The 25,166-nt window shown below is 45.3% G+C and overlaps 1 protein-coding gene across 4 annotated transcripts in view; it reads right to left on the bottom strand.

Annotated features, from left to right (window-relative positions):
• Positions 1-25,166, bottom strand: part of FYN (FYN proto-oncogene, Src family tyrosine kinase) — a 292,152-nt gene that overhangs the window by 45,013 nt on the left and 221,973 nt on the right. For all 4 annotated transcript variants that reach the window (XM_073575994.1, XM_073575992.1, XM_073575991.1 and 1 more), the window contains 2 exons: positions 22,431-22,507; positions 22,195-22,348 (listed from right to left, as the gene is read on the bottom strand). In XM_073575994.1, the coding sequence (XP_073432095.1) occupies positions 22,195-22,348; positions 22,431-22,507 (231 nt within the window). The remainder of the gene's footprint in view (positions 1-22,194; positions 22,349-22,430; positions 22,508-25,166) is intronic.

Genomic DNA, 25,166 nt, shown 5'->3' with positions numbered 1-25,166 from the left:
CAGACTTATAACATTAATATTGATATATCTGTTAGGCGGTTACTTAGGCAGATCAAGTTTATCTTTAATGGTTAACATCATCTCGTGGAATGTAAAGGGACTGAGGTCCCCGGTGAAAAGATCTATGGTGTTGCAGCATCTCAAGAGGTTGAGAACGGATATAGCTTTACTACAGGAAACACATTTACTAAAAGAGGATTATTTCAGAATGAACATGTTTTGGGTGGGGAAAGTATTTGGTATATTTGCCCAGGGTAGGAAAGCGGGGACTTTGATTTTGATCAGCAGACACCTCAATCATTCGGTAGAACTAGAGGAGCACGATTCAGAAGGGAGGTGGCAACATCTGGTGATCTCGGGACCATTTGGAAAACTGAGCATACACAATGTTTATGGCCCTAATGTAGATCAGGACCCTTTTCTTGAAGAACTAAAAACTAATGTCTTAAGAGACAATGAACATTTCGTAATAGCAGGAGGGGACTTCAATGGGGTTCCGTGTAATGCAGAAGATAGAGCACAGAAGGGCTCAGGTAGTAAAACGGGGTGGATCGAAAGGTTGTAAACGCATGTCAGAAGATGGACCGAGTCTCAGAGATGTATGGCGATTGCAGCATCCTAATGAGAGGGAATATACACACTACTCGCACCCGCATGGTAGTTGGTCACGCATAGACCAGATTTGGTTGAGTGAAAGTCTTTTGTCTAGAGCAAATGAGAGTAAGATAGAAAATATGGTGATCTCTGATCATAGCCCGGTGAGCGTGTGGATTCAAGACACGTTGCAAAAAGGAACTGATATTTTGTGGAGGTTCCCAACATACCTGATTAAAGAAGAAAACTTCCATAGGATCTTAAGGGAATGGTGGGAGGACTATAGGTTGTCAAATGGAGAGCACGAGGGGAATCCGGTGTTATACTGGGAAGCGGCCAAGGCGGTTTTACGGGGTCGTTTATTGGGATACACGATCACACTCAAAAGGAAAACAAGCGAACAATATCTAAGGGCTAGTGAGAGTCTAAGAGTGGCCTACACGACGTTTTTAGATATGGCAGATGGCTAGCACTCGACTAGTGTGATGAATAAACGGTGCTAGTGAAAGGGAGCCTCTGGTCCCGTAAATGTGAAGTCAATATAGAATCACTGCACACGTAAATTATGCTAAAGTGAGCTTTTTATTATTTAATTGACGGTGATGAAGCGACAGCTGACGTGTCGGCCTAACAACGGCCTTTATCACATAGTCGCCCTTTTGAAGTAGAGTTTTGGTAGTCACCGGTTGATAGTTTATCACTGCTAGGCAATATTTAAAAAAAAATGCAGATTATCCAATATAGCCAATAGTCCAGGTGCTAGAGGAGCAGAGATCCTGTTGGTATGGCAAAAAAACACTGGTGGCGCAGTGGGGGATGCAGGCATGTTGTGGCCGTTGTTAGGCCGAAACGTCAGCTGTCGCTTCATCACCGTCAATTAAATAATAAAAAGCTCACTTTAGCATAATTTACGTGTGCAGTGATTCTATATTGACTACACAACGTTTTTGACGGACCGTTCTATCTCACCAAAAAAGGGGTGGATGGAGGCAAAAAGTAACTTTGACTCTTGGGTTAACAAAAGGAAGCAGTTGTTTTGGTCACAAAAGGAAGTGGCACTGCATAGATTTGGGAACAAGGCAGGGAAGATTCTAGCTAACCTAGCTAGGGGACGGAGACAACAGACCTTAATCTTGATATTGAACAGAAAAAATGGCGGTGCGACCTCTAATCCTAAGGAGATAAATAAGATCTTGGGGGAATTCTACAGGGATCTCTGGGGCAACTCAGGGGGGTAGGAGGGGGGATCGAGGAATGGTTAACAAGGGCTAAAATTCCTAATTTCACTGACCAAGAGCTGGAGTTTCTCAATGCCAAGATTACAGTGGATCTGGTTAAATCGGCTATTAAGGGCCTTGGTAATGGAAAGGCTCCGGGACCAGACAGTTTTGGGGGTGAATTTTATAAAGTCTTAAGAGATCAGGTCACACCGACGCTAACGGATATGTTTAACATTTGGATGGGGGAGGGGAAATACCCAGCCATGCTAATACAGCTTATATAAAACTACTGCCTAAGGGTGATAAGAATTTGGGGGACCCTTCCAGTTACCGGCCAATTTCACTTATCAACCAGGATTTGAAGCTGATTTCCAAAGTTTTGGTGGCTCGACTGGCAGCGGTTTTGCCCAGAATTATCACGTCACACCAATCAGGTTTTATAAAAGGTAGATCTGCAGTAACTAATATTAGAAAAGCTATGTTGATTATGGATGCGGTATAATCAGAAAAGGAGAACGAAAAAGAATGCCCGGCTTTTGTGACACTGGATGCTGGAAAGCATTTGATAACGTGAGTTGGTTGTGGCTGGAGAGGGTTTTAGACGGGATGGATATGTTTCGTAGAATGAGAAGATATATACAGTTAGGTATAAAAGCGCATCAGGGCTGTATTTGGACACATACACTGGCAGCTATTAATGGGTAAGATGCGGATTTCCTTACTGGGGTCTTTATAATGGGTATGCATATGAGAGTGACAATGATTTAAAAGCTATTCAGCATTTCACTTGATCCCTCTCTAAGCTTTATATGCACTATGCTCTTTCTGTGATTTATTTGTTAGGGTGTCATTCTCTTCATTTACATATTAATCCCATTGAGGATTGTTTGCCTGTGCCCATGCTGTTATAACAGTGTTCTTTGTGACCTTCACCCATGAGCTTTTGAAGTATGCTTTATGTTTCTGAGTCTGTATATTGCATTAGTCTGTCATTTATGTGGATATTTATTTAAATAAAATCTTTCTGATATTTTTACAATTTTTGGACGCAATTACTCCGTTTTTTGTGTAGGATCTATAGTTGTTGGAGTGTCCTCGGTGACTTTTTGTCCGTGAAACATGCAATTGGTTTTTGCTATGCATTAATATGTATCAGTGGAAATTGTTCTTAATTGCTTCTGCTTTGCAGGATCCCACATAACAAATCCCTCCCCAATAACAATCCCTTGCATATATCCAGCACAGTGTAACCTGTGAACCCCCCGGAGTATCTGGAGTCCTATCCAGTAATGTGCTGGGGTGCAGGCAGTGCGGTGCTGGTGTATGTAATGCTATCCGTGCAGAGCGGCCGGATCTCTGGTACCCAACACCTGGATGTTCTGCAGTTCTCACCCCTCTGAGCCTCACATTATCACACCTCAGCTATAATGGCCGTTCTGTGTAACATGATTCCAGACCTCTGCAGTCACATATTGTTCTGGTCATTCTAGCAATGGGCCTAACAGTCTGAGCAGTGGTGACCACTGTTATTTCACTATATATAGAGGTAGGGAGGAGTCTGGGTTTAGGTTCCTCTCTGACTGAGAATCATGTCAGTTCTCTGTGGGCGGCCAAAGTCTCTTATTTTGTTTGACTAAACTATTAGGCTGGGGTAATACTTGCGAGAAACTCAGACGAGTCTCGCACGTCAATACCGGCACTGCCGCCGGCACTTGCATTAGAGCATTCAGCTGCATGTATTTCTATTGGGAACTATGCTGCCTATTGGGGACATTTACCTGCCTATTGAGGACCTATGCTGCCTATTGGGGACATTTACCTGCCTATTGGGGACTGCTGCCAATTGGGTACTATGCTACCTCTTGGGGACATTTACCTGGCTATTGGGGACATTTACTTGCCTATTGGGGACTATGCTGCCTATTGGGGACATTTACCAGCCTATTGAGGACATTTACCTGGCTATTGGGGACTTTTCCTTGCCTATTGGGAACATTTTTCTGCCTATTGGGGACATTTACCTGCCTGTTCGGAACATTTACCTGCCTATAGGGGACCTATGCTGCCTATTTGGGACTAGGCTGCCTATTGGGGACATTTACATGCCTATTGGGGACATTTACCTGCCTATTGAGGATCTATGCTGCCTATTGGGGACCTATGCTGCCTATTGGGGACTATACTGCCTATTGGGGACATTTACCTGTCTATTGGGGACATTTACCTGCCTATTGGGGAGGGGACTATGGTGCTTATTGGGGACATTTACCTGCCTATTGGGGTCATTGATCTGCCTATTGGGGACATTTACCTGCCTATTGGGTACATTTACCTGCCTATTGGGGATCTATGCTGCCTATTAGGGACCTATGCTGCCTATTAGGGACTATGGTACCTACTGGGGACATTTACCTGCCTATTGGGGACTATGCTGCCTATTGGGGACATTTACCTGCCTATTGGGGACATTTATCTGCCTATTGGGGTCATTTACCTGCCTATTGGGGACATTTACCTGCCTGTTGGGGACTATGCTGCCTATTGGGGACATTTACCTACCTACTGGGCACATGTACTTGCCTATTGGGTACATTTAACTGCCTATTGGGGACTATGCTGCCTATTGGGGTCATTTACCTGCCTATTGGGGTCATTTACCTGCCTTTTGGGGACCTATGCTGCCTATTGGGGTCATTTACCTGCCTTTTGGGGACCTATGCTGCCTATTGGGGACTATGCTGCCTATTGGGGACATTTACCTGCCTACTGGGGACATTTACCTACCCAATTGGGGACTATGCTGCCTATTGGGGACAGTGCAGTGCAGTCTGTATGTCTCTGTGTGGGATATTATATTGCTGGTATATTGTTTTGGTAGCGCTGTATATATATTGATATTTTACTAATAGCAATTTGGAATCCCTAGGAAACCATGATATTAAGAAAGAGAACAATTGCTTCACTTGTTACAACTAGCAGTGACAAATACGAAGCCGGACATTGACCATCTCATTAGCCAGAAGCAGGCCCATAGTTCCCATTGAAATACCGGTAAGTTTGTTGATTTAACTTTACTTGTTCTTCATTTTAAATATTGCATTTGTTCCTGTTTTTTTAACTTCAAAATAAGATATGTGCAGTGTGCATAAGAATTTGTTCATAGTTTTTTTAAACTCTATTCCGGCCCTCCAATGGTCTGAGGGACCGTGAACTGTCCCCCTGTTTAAAAAGTTTGAGGACCCCTACTCTAAGGCTATGTTCACACAATGCATTTCTGTGTTTTCACCCATAGCACGCTGCAAAAATGCAGAAAAGAATTGACGCCCATTCTTTCCAAAACGCAGCAAAACCTGTGCAGGTTTCACTTTCTGCAAATAAATAAAACCAATGTGTGTTCACAGCTTTTCCCTGAATCACAATAAAAAATGCAGGTTTAGATTAGCATAAAACCAAGGTAAACATGCAGCAAAACCTTACATCTGTGAACATAGCCTAAAGAGGAGGAGAGAGTGGAGAATAAATTTTATATGTGGCTCCTTACTTCATTCATTGACCAAAACCCCATAGACCTGTCATAGGGGTGCACCAAAATCTCCTCATTTGCATTAGATTTAAAATAATTTTCTCAGGAAATGGTACAGTTCTAGTCTGTATTTTACAGGAGCTAAGTCCCTTATACCACTATATAGCTAGCTTAATATGCATCATGGGGGTGACAGACTTCCTTTTTAGGTAGTGGTGTTACCATTTTTTGGAATGTAGACATTTGGAGGGGTGCAATACGGTACGTGGGCCGGTGGAGTCTGGAGGGGGGAGAGCCCAATTAGAACTGCTATGGAGCCCCATAATTTCTATGTACGTCCCTGGTGCAGGATGCATTGTACCCTTCACATACGCCTCTGCTGCAGGACTGACTGGACATAACTTACACACCACGTCCAATGTTGCCCCTCGGTACATACAGGCATCCAACCATGTTTCTCCCGAGCGGCGGTTGGTTGATGACGCTCCCACATGCTTCGCTAAACCCAATGGGAAGGCCCATGCTATTAGCCCCGGACAACCCTGTGCGCGGCACTTGTGATTGGCTAAGCGTTTCAAGACAAGGAGGTGTGGTCTGTTGGAGAAGCCGTGCCAATTTTTACCAATTTAAAAAATTTACTATGGGGGGGCGCCGTTTTTCAGTTTTCTTCAGGCAGCTGAGAGGCTAGGTTCACCCCTGGTTGTGAGATCATTATGCATGGCCTCTTCCTCCCTCCATACGCCTCCAGCTGCCTCCTCCTCTGTGTAGTGCACGCTGTGTCGCAGCTTCTGCTGAGTCCCCATCCCGGGACCTATTTCCCTCAGCTCCTGTCGGCTCCTGTCAGCTCCGGCGCCGCCAGCTTCTTCTCCCTGAGGAGTTCCCGCCGTCTGTGCCATGTTGGGGCCTGACACGTGCGGCTCACCAGCCCGGGGTCCTGGTCCTTCCTCGCTCCCTGTGCTCCGTAGAAGGTAGCGATCCATCCCTCCATACCTCCGGTGCACGATCTGCAGCGCTCCGGGGGATGCCACAGGTTCAGGTCGGTCTATTTCAGCTGTTTTACCTACAGTATTACTTATGTTGAATCTGTTTTTATTGAAAAACAAAAAGACGAAAATAACATACAAGACATCAAACATTGTACACCATACCGTACAAGGTCGCAGTATAGTCAGCCTCGTATAAGACCGTAGCTTCTTCTGAGGCAGAAGCTCATAATGTTCCAGTAGGATGAGTATTGGTATAGAGTTCATATGCACCACCATGTACAAGAATCAGTCCAAGTAATTGGCACTGTAGGCTAGCAAACTCAACTATATAAACATTCATTATACATTACTTATGTTCAAAGGAGCAAGCTGGAGGGATGACCTTCATCCTCCAGTATCATCTGGTACAGTGGTAGAATGTAATAGTCAAACGTTAGAAAACAATAGTTGTAAACAGTGATAGTAACATCTTTACAGATTTCAACAGAGGTGTACTCCAGAAGAAGAAGGAAGGAGACAAGAAAGGGGGGGAAAAAGCACGAAGGAGGGTAGGTGGGAAGAGTAGGGGTAGAAGAATTTCCCACCATGTATTTGAAACCTAAGAGGGGGTAGGAACAGAGGGGGGAAGCGGATGCCGGAGCTCCGCACCGACCTCTATGAAGCCTCCTCAACCAGTTGAGATAGATCGGTAGTTTCCTTGAACATGATCCAAGGTTGCCACACACGGATTAAGCGAGTGTTGTCCCCTTCCATTTCAGCCATCAGTTCTTCCATACGGAAGATGTCTGCGAATTCCGATACCCATTCCGCCATAGTTGGCGGTACCGCCGTGCGCCAATGGCGTGGAATCACCATGCATGCCGCGGTGATAGTAACATCTTTACAGATTTCAACAGAGGTGTACTCCAGAAGAAGAAGAAGGAAGGAGACAAGAAAGGGGGGGGAAAGAGCACGAAGGAGGGTAGGTGGGAAGAGTAGGGGTAGAAGAATTTCCCACCATGTATTTGAAACCTAAGAGGGGGTAGGAACAGAGGGGGGAAGCGGACGCCGGAGCTCCGCGCCGACCTCTATGAAGCCTCCTCAACCAGTTGAGATAGATCGGTTTCCTTGAACATGATCCAAGGTTGCCACACACGGATTAAGCGGGTGTTGTCCCCTTCCATTTCAGCCATCAGTTCTTCCATACGGAAGATGTCTGCGAATTCCGATACCCATTCCGCCATAGTTGGCGGTGCCGCCGTGCGCCAATGGCGTGGAATAACTATGCATGCCGCGGTGATGCAGAACCAGAGAAGGCTCCGTTTCTGAGTGGATATGGGTCCTGGAAGGATCGAAAGGGTGGCAATTTGCGGGGAGGGGGGAACATAATCTCCAGAAATTCTATGATAAGCCAAGAACACCTTCTTCCAGAAGGGTCGTATAGCAGGGCATTGCCACCATATATGGAATAGTGTGCCTCTTTCGGTTCCACACCGCCAACAGGTGTCGTCTACTGACGGGAAAATGGACTTCAGTCTGACAGGGGATAGATAGGTACCATCTGGACAGGATTTTGACATTTTTCTCCTGTGCGCCCCCAGCCGGGGACATTTTGTGTGTAAAAAGGTAAGCATTATCAAGATCCTCAGCAGAGAATTTATAACCCATCTCCTCTTCCCACGCTCGGATGTAGCTCGGGATCACATCCGGGTCACCAGCGTGGAATTCTTTATATAAAAGAGAGATCAGATGAGAGGGAGGGTCCTGCTGCCGAAGTAAATTTTCCAACCGTGTCATGGGGGGGCGAGAAGTGCGGTCAACTATATGTCCCCGAACAAACGACCTCAGTTGGTTGTATTCCAACCAAGAAAGCGTCTTAGTGGGAAACTGTTCCTGTAAGGTTTCCAGAGATGGGATGTCCCCTCCCACCACCACCTGTCCCAGGGGTAAGTCAGTACTAATATGCCAGCCCAAAAATTGGTCTCTGTGACGACCATGAGGAAAATCTGGGTTTTCCAAAAATTGGTGTACATGGGTTCAGGGCGCTGATCAATTTCTTTTTATTTTTAAACGGTTCCAGAGCTGTAGTGTTTCTTGCGCCAAGAAACCCGTGGACCCCCCAGAGGCGTCTGCGACAAAGTCATAACGTCGGATCCATGGAAGGTGCCGTAGAGGGATGTTAAAGGATGTCTGTTCCAGCTGAACCCATTGCTCGAATAGACGTACAAGCATGGAGGCCTGATGGTAGAGTTCTAGGTCAGGGAGGCCCGCACCGCCTCTGGACTTTGGGGTAGTCAGGATGGTATACTTCAGACGGGGCTTAGAGGTCTGCCAAATAAAACAGGTCAGTGCAGATCTAATGGTTTGGAAGAACGCCTTCGTTGGTACAATCGGGACCGCCTGGAACAAGTATAAAAACCTGGGAAGAACGTCCATCTTAAATGAATTAATTCTGCCAAACCACGAGATGTTCTTTCGTCCGTACTCTCTCAAACATTTCAGGGTCGATTCTAGGAGGGGCAAATAGTTTCGTTTGTAAAGGTCAGTCATGTCGGTGGGAATTTTAACACCCAGATATTGGATAGCTCCAGACCTCCAATGAAAGGGGAAATTCCCCATGATCCTCACAAGTTCTACCTGTCCCAGGGATATGTTAAGGGCTTCAGTTTTATGAAAATTGATCTTAAAATTGCTGATTGCGCCATATTTTTGAAACACGGTCATCAACGACGGGAGAGTAATGTGTGGTTGGGATACGTACAGCAGGAGGTCATCAGTATAAAGAGAGACCTTATAATGAGCGTGGTCTACCCATAGACCGTGCACACTGGGGTTCTTTCTAATCGCCACTGCCAAATGTCACATAACTACCGTGTATAAAAGGGGTGATAGAGGGCAGCCCTGTCGTGTGCCGTTCCCAATGGCTATAGAATCTGACATTGCACCGTTGACTCTAACCCTCGCAGAAGGACCGGAATACAAAGCCGCAATCCTATGTAGGAACCGGTTCCCCAGGCCCATCTGTCGTAAGGCCGAAAACATGAAACCCCAGTGTACACGGTCAAAGGCCTTCTCCGCATCAATCGACAGCAAAGCCAGCGGTTTGTGCTTTAATTTGGCATGTGCTGTCAAGATGAGGGTCTTGCCTATGCCATCTCTCGCCTCCCTCCCCCGCACAAACCCCACTTGGTCCGAGTGAACAACTAAAGGCAGGAGGGGTGCCAACCAGTTAGCCAAAATTTTCGCGTAGAGTTTTACATCGATGTTAATGAGGGATATTGGGCGGTAATTAGTTACCACCGTGGGGTCTTTCCCTGGCTTCGGTATTAATGCAATAAAAGCCTCTAAGGATTGTGGGACAAACGGGAAGTCGCTCGCGATGGAATTAAAGACCGACGTCATAATGGGTTTAAGTTGCTCTTGGAACATCTTGTAGAAATGAGGGGAAAAGCTGTCCGGTCCCAGACTCTTACCTGCTGGGGTGTTCTGAATGACTTCGTCAATCTCTTCAGTCGTAAAGTCAGTTTCCAATGGTGTTGTTAAGTCCGTGGCTAGTGTCGGAAGGGCGGTATCATGTATGTAAGATTCTATTTGTGGTTGGGGGTCCAGAGGCGATTCAGGGGGGCTATCTCCGTTAATTTTGTACAATGTATGATAATAACGTCGCATTATATCAAGGATTTCCGTTGGGTTCGACGTTGTCTGACCACGGTGCCGCTGGAGAGATGGGATGTATGTTGTCTGGCAGCGTGGGTGCAGAAACCTGGCCAGCAGGCGTCCGCATTTGTTAGCTTGGCCGTATAGTATACTTTTAAAGCGATTTCTATGGTGACGATACTTCTCATTTAACAGAGACTTCAGGTCATCTCTACATTTGATCAGGTCAGACTGCATCCCCGCCCCCAGACCGGTCTTATGCATCGCCTCTAGGGTTAGTATTTTTTCAGTGAGGTCCATAATTTCCCTATTTTTCATTTGTTTCAGACGGGAACCATGTTTAATAAGTACCCCTCTAAGGACGCATTTAAGGGTTTCCCATTTGATAGGCATAGCGGTGTTGTCGTGCGCGTGGTCTTGTAAGAATGCTGCTATGGTAGCTTTAACGTCAGTCACGCAGGTAGGGTCTTTTAGAAGATTATCATTCAATCTCCACGTCCACTGGCGTGTCACCGAGTCAGGAGGATTGATGTCTAGAAAGACTGGAGCATGATCCGACCAGAGGAAACTGCCAATGGAGGGTTTCGGGTCCCAGGCCAATGCGCAATGGCTAAGGAGAAAGAAATCTATTCTGCCGTATGAGTTATGTGGCGTGGAGAAGAACGTATAATCTTTCCCGTTGGGATTAAGGAGCCTCCAGACATCGGTAAGATGTAGGTCATGAAGATCCCTTTTCAAAGAAGACAACTGACGAAGGAATATGGTAGGACTTTGCCGCTGTGGAGTCTATCGTTGGGTTAAGAGTCAGGTTAAAGTCGCCTCCAAGTATAACAACCCCTTCGGCGAAATCGGCCACTGTCTTCAAGAAAGACCTGGCGGCTTGAATTTGGTCCCAGCTGGGGGCGTACCAACCCGCTATAGTGTAGGTTGCTGAAAAAAATCTGAATTTTCAAGATCACGTATCTGCCTTCAGTATCAATTAGCGTGTCCAGTATGGTGTGTTGGAGGGATTTGTGGAGTGATATAGACACACCATGGGATCCTGAGTCCGGGTTAGCGCTATGAACCAAGTCGTATAGTAGCGATCAGGTATGTTAGGGACATGGCCAATTTTAAAGTGGGTCTCCTGTAGGATCAATACGTTTACTCTTTTCTTGTGCATGCCATATAGGATATGTGACCGCTTCTGCGGTACGTTGAAGCCCCTAACGTTCAAAGAGCCCAATGTAATCTTTTGCGTGGCAGTCTTACCAGGCATTGTGATTGTAGTCAGGATTCAAGAAGGTCAGGCTTCGTTCAAAAGGGTGGATCGGATTCGGAGTCCAGCGCCCGCTGTGGAGAGGGGGGGGGGGGAACTAGTAGGGTAGAGAGAATGTAAACAAAGAAGGTAAACAAAGGAGTAGAGAAAAAAGCAAGGGGTAGAGGTAAAACATAACAATACAATTGTGGATAGGCACACTTCAAAAGATAACATGGAGCCTAGAGGAGGTGTTAATTGCTGCGCACTACAAAGGCGGAACAGCACCTCCGGGGGGTAAGTGTACCACAAGAAGGGAGATGGAGACGCCGTCTCCTCAGGAAAGAGTATATATAACCGTAGTTAACAAACACATATTACACATATTAAATAGCATCAGTACCATCGCGGCTGACAATGTTAAAGATGCCATAAAATTTAAACCTGGAGCGGTATAAGCTTTCAGGAATCAAATCTTCCTTTGAAGTAGGACACAACAGAATGATGAGAAATTAAAGACAAATGAAAGCGGTTAGCATGGAACATCGGCTGTCTAAGAGAATATGGAGGGGGGAAGGGAGGTCGATGATGGGAGGGAGGGGAGGGGGAGGAGGATGGGAGAAGGAAGAGAAAGTGGGGAATCAACTGATGGTAAAAACTGATTTGAACTTCAGTTCTGTATTGCCAGTAGAGGTGATCCCCAATCCCCGTCCCCCACCCAAATAGATGAGAACCAACCACAAATCAAAAAGCTGAGTAATCAGTCGACATCTCTATCTCCTGGGTGTATGCCCTAACGTCCATTGGGCCGTCTTCCGGTTCGCCGCTGCCTCTGAGGAGCCTGACCCTTGCGAGGATCATCCATTCTATAAAATGATGGTAAAGGTGACCAGTCAGGGATGTCCACCTCAGGTATATCTAGGGTGGCCGAGAATGCTGGGACTCCACTAGGGTGGCTCAAATGATGCACTCTGCCCCCTCTCTGAACCCGGAGGCAAAACGGAAACCCCCAGGTGTAGAGAAGGTCATGCTGCCGCAGCATATCCAAGACAGGACGAAGAGCTCTGCGCCTCTGTAAAGTCCATCTGGACAGGTCTGGTAGAAGCTGTATGCGGTTATCCAAGTGGTTTATGGGTCTTGCTCTCCTGGCTGCGCCCATGACTGCATCTTTAAGTTGGTATTTATGTACCCGGCAAATCACATCTCTCGGTGGGTCCTATTCACTGGGGCGCGGGCCCAGAGCCCTATGGGCACGATCTAGCTCCAATGGAGTATCTTGGGGTCTGTCCAATACCGAGTTAAAGATGCCCCTCAAGGTGGAATCCAACTCCTGGGGGGGGGGCACGGATTCGGGTAATCCCGTATTCTTATGTTGTTCCTGCGTCACCTGTTTTCAGAATCATCCAGCATCTCTGCTAGCGTCTGTAGCTGTCTAGCTTGAGCGGCCATGGCTGCCTCCTGAGCCTCCACTCTACCAGCCAGGGGAGCCAGAAGTTGGTCATGGGATTCAACTTTCTCCCTGCATTGTTGGATGTCGTCCTTAAGTATGGAAAGTTCAGCTTTATAGGAAGATTCCAAATGAACAATGTATTGTTCCATGTCCTGTTTCGTCGGGATATCTTTTATTTTATCATATAATAATGTAAGATCGGCTCCCATGGGTGTTGCAGAGTGTCCCATGGAGAAAGGGGCAGATGATCCGCACTGTGGTGTCAGGGATGCAGCAAACTGGTGGGTAGGTGGGGGAGCCATGACAGATGGCAGTCCAGCCTGATGGGCAGATGACATGGTGTGATTTGACTGCCCTCTCCTCATAGGGTCAGCTTCCCCCTGTACTGTAGCACTAATGGTAGTGGTAAGACTGGTGTCAGGGAAAATAATGGTGCCTCTCTGAGAGTATAGTGTGGAGAGCGTGGAGAGCTCCGGAGACATCACCTTTACATGCCGCGCTGGTGTGAGGCTGTGCTGACTTGCCTACGGGGTCTCCCTGTGAGGGACGGGTCTCCAGGGGCTCAGCGACTTTGTTTTGAGGAGAGCGCTTGGTTTCCCGCGGAGCCTCCGAGGCCACCCCGACATATCTCCAGGGGGTCTCCCTGCGATCCTCGCCCCCTTCGGACCGCTCCCCCACCTCGCCTCCTGCTTTTGGCGGGGCCGGCTTCACTTTGCGTGCCGGATCCATCATGGCGCCTGCAGCTTTCTTCTTCCCCGCTCCTGCGAAGTAGCGGGATATGTTGTGGGGAGCCTTTTCAGACGCCGCGGGGCCGGTGGACGTGCTCCCTCTGCCTCTTGTAGTGGTGATCGGGGTAGAAGTCATCTGGATAGGTCTCTAGTAGGTTGGTAGCCAGTATAGGAGCGGGAGCTCTCCAGAGCACGTCTTCACTCCTCGATGGCCATGCCATGCCCCTTTCACCTACAGTATTACTTATGTATTGTAAAGCACCGCTATTCTCTTCCTGAGGAAGTGGTGATGGCCAACTCACTGAATGAATTTAAGAAAGGAATGGATGCTTTTCTTGTGAGTAACAGTATAGAAGGTTACAAATAACATAATATTATAGGTAGATGTTGACCCAGCTTAGGGGAAGGAATTTTTTTCCCTATGGAGAAAATTGGCTTCTACTCTGTGGGTTTTTTGCCTTCCCCAGGATCAACAATGCAGAACAGCTGCACTAAAAATAGGCTGAACTAGATGGACATAAGGTCTTCCTTCAGCCTTCAAAACTATGTTACTATGTTACTATGACTTACTCATGGCCCATTATAAAACAATCCATCAAATAAACAATAGGCTTAACCTTCTATTGAAACCAATAACTAATAAGTGTGTTAAATATTTAATCACAATATTGTGCGAAAGACACAAATAGCAGCATTACAGCTGGATAAATATTATTTATGGAAAAAAACATGAAAAACCATAAAGACTTTTTTTTAGTGCGTAAAGCTACACAAATCGGAATATAGAAATGGTGGCTTCAACAATTTCTATCAGCCAAATACAAGAAGAAAAATTGCTTGCAAAGTCATGCAGTCAAGAATCTTGTGATTTTCTGGATATTATTTTTGATATTCAATCTCTCAATGCTAAAATTAACCTACCCTTAAAATTATAGACTGTTCATGTCTTTGCCAGTGGGCAAGCTTACAAAATCAGCAAGGGATCAAATTATTTCCTAACTAACATACACCATACACATGTAACATATATTGTATTTCAGTAGGACATCTATCATCTTATGATGTCTACATACACTACAGAATGCTACCAACAGATGGTTTGGCTAAGATGGTGAAAACTTGGCCATATGGCGAGATAATAACAACTGTCCAATTGTGGGATGCACAGTTCATCCTATAATTCTCCATTCCTTAGCTTAAATCCATCATATCTCCTACTTGTTAGTCTGGGCTCAGCCATATAAAATATTAATGACTCTTAAATAATCATCACGTTTCAACGTAAACGGCGCTCTGTCAATGATAATGCAGGATAATAACGCTAGAGTGCTCAGAAGAGAAGCAAACACCATCTGTCAGTGGCAGAAGGTGGGGACCCGAGTGTCAGACAGGACGTGTCTGAGATAATGGCCACATACGGCAATAATCATGATGAAGTACGGCCAACAGTGATGGGCTCTGCTGTAGTAAAATAAGCAAAAATAATATTAACGTAGGAGGTAATAGAACAGCGATGTCTGGTTTCATTGGTGCGCTCTAACAGCTCACAAAAAGAGGGGACAAGGAGCCTAGAAGAGTGCTCACAGCCATGTTTCTTGACGTGCAATCAAAGGTACCATGTCTGACTAGCGGCAGAGCACAGCAGGAGGACACTTGTAGGCTCTAGACATACTTCTCCATGCATTTCATCACATCCTCATCTCTTTAACTGAACTGACCTGTCTGCTTCTGTCTACTTCAACACTCTTTAGATATCTTGATTACTACCTTTAAGGGTCACTGGTTACTTAACCCCTTGGAGACTGTTAACACTTAAATTGCCAGTCTGTTCACAGATCATGGCCCACTGTCATGATCCAGGTAGCTCTTGATTACATTATGCATTAAACCATTATATAGGGGATGATATAACGACACTGGAAGCAGTGCTGCGCCATTGTTATCAGTTACAGGTCTTCCCATGTTTCTACAAAAGTCCAGTTAGTTTAACCCCTTCACACCCGAGCCTGTTTTTGCCTTCGTGACCGGGCCAATTTTTTCAATTCTGACCAGTGTCACTTTATGAGGTCATAACTCTAGAACGCTTCAACGGATCCTACTGATTCTGACATTGTTTTCTCATGACATGGTGGTAAAATTTTTTAGATATGAGCTGCGCTTATTTGTTAAAAAAATCAAAATTTGGCGAAAATTTAGAAAATTTTGCAATTTTCAAACTTTTAATTTTTATGCCCTTAAATCAGAGAGTGATATCGCACAAAATAGTTAATAAATAACATTTCCCACATGTCTACTTTACATCTGCACAATTTTGGAAACATAATTTTTTTTTTTTTAGGAAGTTATAAGGGTTAAAAGTTGACCGGCGATTTCTCATTTTTACAACAAAATTTGCAACACCATTTTTTTAGGGACCACCTCACATTTGAAGTGAGTTTGGGGGGTCAAAATAACAAAAAATACCCAAACGTGACACCATTCTAAAAACTGCACCTCTCAATGTACTCAAAACCACATTCAAGAAGTTTATTAACCCTTCAGGTGCTTCACATGAATGAATAGAATATGGAAGGAAAAAATAAACATTTAACTTTTTTTCACAAACATTTTACTTCAAAACCATTTTTTTTATTTTCACAAGTGTAAAAAGAGAAAATGAACCACAAAATTTTTTGTGCAATTTCTCCCGAATACTCAGATACCCCGTATGTGGGGCTAAACCACTGTTTGAGCACACGGCAGAGCTCAGAACGGAAGGAGCGCCGTTTGACTTTTTCAATGCAGAATTGGCAGGAATTGAGATCGGATGCCATGTCGCATTTGGAGAGCCCCTGATGTACCTAAACAGTGGAAACCCCCCACAAGTGACCCCATTTTGGAAACTAGACCCCTTAAAGAACTTATCTAGATGTGTTGTGAACACTTTGAACCCCCAAGTGCTTCACAGAAGTTTATAACGTAGAGCCATGAAAATAAAAAATCATTTTTTTTTCCACAAAATGACCTTTTAGCCCCCAATTTTTATTTTCACAAGGGTAACAGGAGAAATTGGACCCCAAAAGTTGTTGTCCAATTTGTCCTGAGTACACTGATACCCCATAAGTGGAAGAAATCTACTGTTTGGGCACACGGTGGGGCTCGGAAGGGAAGTAGTGACGTTCTGAAATGCAGACTTTGATGGAATGGTCTGCGGGTGTCATGTGCGTTTGCAGAGCCCCTGATGTACCTAAACAGTGGAAACCCCCCACAAGTGACCCCATTTTGGAAACTAGACCCCCCAAGGAACTTATCTAGATGTGTGGTGAGCACTTTGAACCCCCAAGTGTTTCAGTAAAGTTTATAATGTAGAGGCGTGAAAATAAAAAAATCATTTTTTTTCCACAAAAATGATCTTTTAGCCCCCAATTTTTATTTTCACAAGGGTAACAGGAGAAATTGGACCCTAAGAGTTGTTGTCCAATTTGTCCTGAGTACGCTGGTACCCCATATGTGGGAGAAAACTACTGTTTGGGCTCACGGTAGGGCTCGGAAGGGAAGTAGTGACGTTCTGAAATGCAGACTTTGATGGAATGGTCTGCGGGCGTCATATTGCATTTACAGAGCCCCTGATGTACCTAAACAGTGGAAACCCCCAATTCTAATTCCAACCCTAACCCCAACACACCCCTAACCCTAATCTCAGCCCTAACCATAACCCTAACCACAAACCTAACACCAACACACCCATAACCTTAATCCCAGCCCTAGCCCTAACCCTAGCCCTAACCCTAGCCCTAGCCCTAACCCTAGCCCTAACCCTAACCCTAGCCCTAACCCTAGCCCTAGCCCTAACCTGTGTACCTGCTTTTTTCTTTTTTTTTTCTTTACTTTTTTTTATTTTTGTGACAAGATCGCTGCAATGCGATCTGACTCATAGTAACGCCACTTCTCCTCTGATCTCACACTGACAGATGATCAGAGGAGAAGCAGCGTTACTGTGTGACAAGATCGCTGCCTGGCACAGCTGTGCCAGGCAGCGATCAGCTGTGCCAGGCAGCGATCTAGTCACACAGTAACGCTGCTTCACCTCTGATCATGTCAGTGAGATCAGAGGGAGAAGCCGCGTTACAATGAGGGAGATCGCCGGGAAACAAGCAGCTTTCCCAGCGATCGCTCCCATTGGCTGCTGTGACGCTGACGTCATCAGGACCTGAACCAATCAGGTCTCGATGTCGTCGGGGGTCCCAGCATGCATTGTGCACCGGGATCCCCGCGTTGTAAGGGGGGTCCCGGGGGGGCACAAAACCGCCGACAGTAGATAAACGTCGGCGCTGCACAAAGCCCAGCAAGCGCCAACGTTTATCTACTGTGGGCGGTCGGGAAGCGGTTAAATCCTTAGTGACAGAGCCAATTTGGTACTTAATGACCAAGCCAATTTTTACAATTCTGACCGCTGTTGCTTTATGAGGTTATAGCTCTGGAACGCTTCAACGTATCCCACTGATTCTGAGTTTGTTTCTTAGTGACGTATTGTACTTTATGTTAGTGGTAAAATTTCTTCTATATAACTTGCGTTGATTTATAAAATACGGAAATTTGGCAAAAATGTTGAAAATTTTGCAATTTTCACACTTTTAATTTTTGTGCCCTTAAATCAGAGAGTGGTGTCACACAAAATTGTAAAAATAAATAACATTTCCCACATGTCAACTTTACATCACCACAACTTTGGAATCATAAAGGATGTTATAAGGGTTAAATTTGACCAGCCATTTCTCATTTTACCAACAAAATTGACAAAACCATTTATTTTAGGGACCACCTCACATTTGAAGTGAGTTTGGGGGGTGAATATAACAGAAAATACCCAAAAGTGACAGCATTCTAAAAACTGAACCCCTAAAGGTACGCAAAACCACATTCAAGGAGTTTATTAACCCTTCAGGTGCTTCACGAGAACTAAAGCAATGTGGAAGGAAAAAATGAACATTTTACTTTTTTCACAAAAAATTTACTTTGGAACCATTTTTTTATTTTCACAAGGGTATCAGGAGAAAATGGACCACAAAATTTATAGTGCAATTTCTCCTGAGTAAGCCGATACCCCATATGTGGGGGTAAACCACTGTTTGTGTGCGTGGCAGGGCTGAAAAGGGAGGGAGCACCGTTTGACTTTTTGAACGCAAAATTGGCTGGGATCCATTGTGGCACCATGTCGCGTTTGGAGACCCCCTGATGTACCTAAACAGTGGAAACCCCCTCAATGCTAACTCCAACCCTAACCACAACACACCCCTAACCCTAATCCCGACCCTAACCATAAACCTAAACACAACACACCCCTAACCCTAATTCCAACCCTAACCCTAACCACAAACCTAACACACCCCTAACTCTAATCCCAACTCTAACCGTAATCCCAACCCTAACCACAACCCCAACCCTAACTTTATCCCAACCCTAACTTTAGCCCCAAACCTAACTTTAGCCCCAACCCTCACCCTAGCCCCAACTCTAACTCTAGCCCAACCCTAACCCTCACTTTAGCCCAACCCTAACCCTAACTTTAGCCCAACTCTAACCCTAATGGAAAAATGTAAATAAATACATTTTTTTAATTTTATTATTTTTAGCTAACTAAGGGGGTGATAAAGGGGGGTTTGATTTACTATTTTTTTATTTTGATCTCTGTGATAGGGTCTATCACAGTGATCAAAATTAACTAATTGGAAAAATGTCCTATTGTTGCCGGGTGCCGACTGGCAGATCTCGGCGAGTGCACTGGGCCCGCCATTTTCTCCCGGAAGAAGACGCCGGCGGCCCGGGGGACTTCATGGGGGGTTGCAGGGACAACGGAGGTACCTGGGGACCCTATTTCTCTCTCCTCTGATGTGCGATAACATCAGAGGAGAGAGAAATTAAATGGGAAATCTGACTATTTTTTTTTTTTTGGGGGGGGTCGTCGTTATAAATGGTGATCGCAACACCAGGGCCGGTAAAAAACAACCTGAATCATGTTCTCTGGGGTCTCGGCTACCCCTGGTAGCCGAGACCCCGGAGAAATTCCAACTCTGGGGGGGGCGCTATACCCTTATTCATCAGCGCCGTTAAACAGTGGCGTTATGGTTTAAATACCCTTAACTGCCGCCGTTAAAAGGCATATCGGCGGTCGTTAAGGGGTTAATGGATCACTTTTTGTAGGAGTCATCAAGCCTTGGCTCGTAGCTTGGTGGTGACGTGAATGCCACTCTCAAATGTTGGGGTTCACTGGACAACTATACACCTGGCAGAGAAAAGAACAGTAGGTTCCCTACTCTACCACGCTATGTCTTGTAGGCCATAGGTTGCTCAATTCCACAGCCTACAGGATGACAGGGGCATACATATGACATCACTGTGCCAGCGCAGGCGGCATGATAATGTCACCACATCGATCAATCTGTGATTGGACAAGAAAAGGAGACTTTACTTTGTTACTCCAAGAGCACTAATAATTACAGCGGCACATGGTATATTATTAATTGTTAAGGTGCATTCTGGAGGAATTAATACTTTTTGGGGGAACTTGGAACATTATCAATTGTTAAGAGGCAGACCTCGGGAGCATTATTAGTTAAGAGGTCACTTGGCACATTATTATTTTTATAACAAGGGGTTCAGGACAGGACAATATTACCTGATATTGGGCACTCTGGCATTACTATTTATAATAGAGGCACAGAAGGAGCATTATTACGCAAACAAAAGAGGCATTACTATAAAAGGGGCACTTTGGCCATTGCTACTTTATACAGGGGAATATGGGGATTATTTTCTAAGAGGGCACCAAGAATGATATTAGTTTAAAGAGGGTCATTGAGCTCGACAGAAAGATGTCCTAATCTTCCACTTCCCTTCTTCTTCCCCATTTTGTTTTATTATTATGATTTTTTCATTTTAAATGTTATGATTAAAAGTCATATTTTAAGCTCTTTGGCTTACAAATACTGATGTAAAATACTGACCAAATACTGAGTGTATGAATGTGGCCCTCATGGCATTATTATTTTACATGATCGATATTCGGTGTATAGGTCAAATAGGCACAAAGAAGGCTTCTATGATTTACTTGCATATAATGTAATCTTCTGAAAGGAGCACATGGCTGAATATATTTTTCCATTTGTCAGTATTTGTCGTGCATGTGCTATCCATTGCACAAGTCTGTTCTATTTTGTGCACCAATAGTCACATAAAAGGAGGAGGTTTGTTCTAGTCTGGTCTGATTTGAGGACCAAACTCACAACCATTAAATTAAAGGGAATGTGTCACCAGGATTTGCTACCACATCTGAAAACAGCATAATGTAAAAACAGAGACCCTGATTCCAGCAATGTGTCACTTACTAGTCTTCTTGGTGCAGTTTTGATAAAGTCCCTGTTTTATCTGCAGAAGCTTTATCGGTTCTTTAAATGCTGAGCTTTGTATAACTCCGCCCACACCACTGATTGGCAGCTTTCTGTGTACACTGGACATGTTCAAAAAGTGGCCAATCAGTAGTGGGGGCGTAGCTACACAGAGCAGGAAGACTACATGGCACAAGACAACTAGTCCCTCTAGTGATAAGCTCCTGATGATAAAACAGTGATGTTATTGATGGAGAGACAGTGGAAAACAAGCCAATAAAAGGAGGAATAACTGTCACAAAACAAACATGTGAATAAGGCCTTAGGCCGGTTTCACATTCGCGCTTTTGAGCGCAGCGACGGCCTGCGCACGGCCGCCGCTAAGCCCCGCCTCCACCAGTATCTCCGCCTCCGGGCGCATGATGTTGCATGCGTCATGCGTCCCCTATCTTCATCACAGAGGGCGCAGGCCGTGCGCAGTCTGCGCACAGTCTGCGTTTGGCGGCGCATGCGTCCTTTTGACGGTGAGCCAAGCAGCGCCAAACGCAACCTGTTGCATTTTGGTTGTGCTCGGCGCACCGTCAAAAGGACGCATGCGCCGCCAAACGCAGACTGTGCGCAGACTGCGCACGGCCTGCGCCCTCTGTGATGAAGATAGGGGACGCATGACGCATGCAACGTCATGCGCCCGGAGGCGGAGATACTGGTGGAGGCGGGGCAGGGGGCGGTGCTTAGCGGCGGCCGTGCGCAGGCCGTCGCTGCGCTCAAAAGCGCGAATGTGAAACCGACCTTAGGCACATTTCCTTTTCGCATTTCCTAGCTGGCAGACATGCACATCATTTAATAGCACAATATTGTACTACTTTACAAGACTGTGGAGATAGGTGTAAAATGTGTCAAAGTCAGTAATAAAGTAAATACAGTCTGATGGATGGTGGCACCAAATGGTTTCAAGACTTCTTCACTATAGTCAGCCACCCTTCAGAATAAAATGGCTCTGTAGACAGTTTATGTCTGGACTGCAAAGATAGAGAACATACAGGCTGGGTCTAGTACCTCTTTAATATCACATTTTGATTAACCATTACTGTCCACAGTTGCTTCAAAGTCTATATGTGGTGCTATGCTGGCTATCTACCTGAATATTTTCTCATATCAGCTAATGATTCCCCGCAGGTCAAGGAAATTATCAGGCACAACGGGAAATGTGTTAAGAAGATATTTTGCGTTCATTGTACCATGGTAAATGAAATTAAACATGATCTGGCTTCTCATCTCACGCGCAAGCCCAGGTATGGAGCCAAGGTATGAAATAATCCAGTCACTGAATCATCAGAATTAGCCTGTGTGTGGCTAGCTGCAGTGCAAATATGTACTTTACTTGTGCCGTCCTTACTGATCTGTTCTTTTCATTTTCTATTCCCTTCACAAGTGAGATCAAAGAAAATCCACTTACCTTGCCTCGCTGTGTATTCATTGTCTTCAATTAATCGAGCAAGCCCGAAATCTGCAATTTTGCAAATTAGACCATTTCCAACCAAAATATTTGCAGACCGTAAGTCTCTGTGTATGTAATTCATGCGTTCAATATATGCCATCCCAGCCGCAACCTGCCAAATCAAGAAATTGGATCAATAAATTCTATATTATTGGTTGAATTCACACAGCATTAATGAAGAAAGAAAGGATTACCTGGGCAGCCATATCAACTAAGTTTGGCAATTTCAGGGCTCGTCCTTCTCCATCTTTGAGAAACTCTAGCAGACTTCCTGCATGAGAAAGGGATTATTGGATTTATAGAGGCCTAGTAACAGGAGGAAGCAGGGATACAAATGCATTACACATTGTAAGGTGTTGTCCATAGTAATAATGGAAAGTATTGTTTAGGGAGAGTTTTAATTTTTAACTAAATATTCATATGGTACTTAGGGTTTTTGTTGGGCCAAGAACTTACCAACAGGTGGTTGCTATCAACGTGCCTATTCTGCCCTGCAGAGATCTCTCCCGACTCAGGCAGTGGCGCTCCTCCTTCTGACTTCAAGACAACAGAGCAGCCCCTTCCTTCCGCTTTGTCTGTCGGCATGTTGATTGAATGCTGGCTCCCAACAACTAGGCAGTGGAGAGCCGACTCTCGATCAGCATGATATCAGCAGTTATGCCCTGTCCACAGAGCAGAGTGGAAGAGAAGAAGCTTCTATGTTGACGTGAGGTCATCGAAAGAAGAAAAAGAATGGCTTGCAGGATAGGTCCAGGAACTGGAACAGATGACTGCAGGTCAGAACAAGCAGGTAGTTAGCAACTACCTGCATGTAAGTGCTTAGCCCAATATGAAAAAACCTAAGTCACAGATAACCCCTTTAAATATATGCTACCTGTATACTAAATGTAGGATTTATCAAAGATTTTATTTTAGATTATCAGGATATAGGTTGTTACGGAACAAACAACTGGAATTATGCATTATTACATATTTGAAGAAAACCACAATGATTTACTATCAGATATGTGCCTTCACAAAAAGTCATACATTTTGCTAAAAAAAGTGCGACTTTTATAGTTTTGCACATTCCCAGCCAAGTAACCTGGAAAATGAAAGGTGTTTAACCCCTTCACGACCTAAGACGCCTACGTAGGCGTCATGAAAAGCAGTGCCCAAACGACCTATGACGCCTACGTAGGCGTCATGCTATAAATAGCCCCCCTGCGGGTCGGGTGAACGGGGTCACTGAAAGGTCACCCGACCCGCACACAAAGGACCCTTCAGAGTTAACACCTGGGGGTGTGGCTTAGCCCCCACGTGCCTACGATCGCTCTGATTGGCTGTTAAAAGTGAAACTGCCAATCAGAGCGATTGTAATATTTCACCAATGAAAAATGGTGAAATATTACAATCCAGCCATGGCCGATGCTGAAATAGCATCGGACATGGCTGGACACCGAGACCCGACCCCCCCCCACACCGACTGACGGCACCGATCGGCTGCCGCCACCGTCTGACGGTACCGATCGGCAGCCGCCGTCATAATCTGCCCCCCGCCTTCCCTCCACCCCCCAGCCCTCCGATCACCCACTCTCACCCTCCTTTGTGCCTCCGACCTCCCGCTATCCGTCCCGGTGTCCAGCCGTCCAGCGTCATGGGGGCACATGCGCAGTGCGCCGAATCGAATCTGCAAGGCTGCAGATTCATTCATTTATTTTGATCACTATGTTAAACTTTCATAGTGATCAAAATAAAAAAAAAGTAAATCACCGCCCCCCTTATCACCCCCAAAGGTAGGGACAAATAATAAAATATTTTTTTTTTTTTCCATTAGGGTTAGGTCCAGGGCTAGGGTTAGGGCTAGGGTTGGAATTAGGGCTAGGGTTGGACTAAGGGTTAGGGTTGGACTAAGGGTTAGGGTTGGACTAAGGGTTAGGGTTGGTCTTAGGGTTAGGGTTGGTCTTAGGGTTAGGGTTGGACTTAGGGTTAGGGTTGGACTTAGGGTTAGGGTTGGAATTGGGATTAGGGTTGGGTTGGGGTTGGGATTACGGTTAGGCTTGTGGTTAGGGTTAGAGTTGGGATTTCGTTAGGGGTGTGTTGGGATTAGGGTTGTGGTTAGGGTTATGATTAGGGTTTGGATTAGGGTTAGGGGTGTGTTTGGGGTTAGGGTTGGATATAGAATTGAGGGGTTTCCACTGTTTAGGCATGTCAGGGGGTCTCCAGACGCAACATGGAGCCACCATTTATTCCAGCCAATTTTGCGTTCAAAAAGTCAAACGGTGCTCCCTCCATTTCGAGCCCCGACGTGTGCCCAAACAGTGGTGTACCCCCACTTATGGGGTATCAGCGTGCTCAGGAAAAATTGCACAACAACTTTGGGGGTCTAATTTCTCCTGTTACCCTTGGGAAAATAAAAAAATGGGGGCTAAAATAATTATTTTTGTGGAAAAAAAAGATTTTTTATTTTCACGGTTCTGCGTTATAAACTTCTGTGAAGCACTTGGGGGTTCAACGTGCTCACCACACATCTAGATAAGTTCCTTGGGGGGTCTAGTTTCCAAAATGGGGTCACTTGTGGGGGGTTTCCACTGTTTAGGTACATCAGGGGCTCTGCAAATGTAACATGACGCCCACAGACCATTCCATCAAGTCTTCATTTCAAAGCGTCACTACTTCCCTTCCGAGCCCCAACGTGTGCCCAAACAGTGGTCCCCCCACATATATGGGGTACCAGCGTACTCAGGACAAACTGGACAACAACTTTTGGGGTCCAATTTATCCTGTTACCCTTGTGAAAATAAAAAATAGTGGGCTAAAAATCACTTTTTGAGGAAAAAAAAATATTTTTTTTATTTTCACAGCTCTGCGTTATAAACTTCTGTGAAGCACTTGGGGGTTCAAAGTGCTCACCTCACATCTAGATTAGTTCCTTAGGTGATATAGTTTCC

Source organism: Dendrobates tinctorius, unplaced genomic scaffold, assembly GCF_039654945.1.
Source record: "Dendrobates tinctorius isolate UK_male_01 unplaced genomic scaffold, ASM3965494v1 ptg000046l, whole genome shotgun sequence".
In the NCBI taxonomy this organism is placed as follows: domain Eukaryota; kingdom Metazoa; phylum Chordata; class Amphibia; order Anura; family Dendrobatidae; genus Dendrobates; species Dendrobates tinctorius.
The sequence above is the reverse complement of the archived record's forward strand: the minus strand, read 5'-3'. Positions and strand labels throughout refer to the sequence as shown.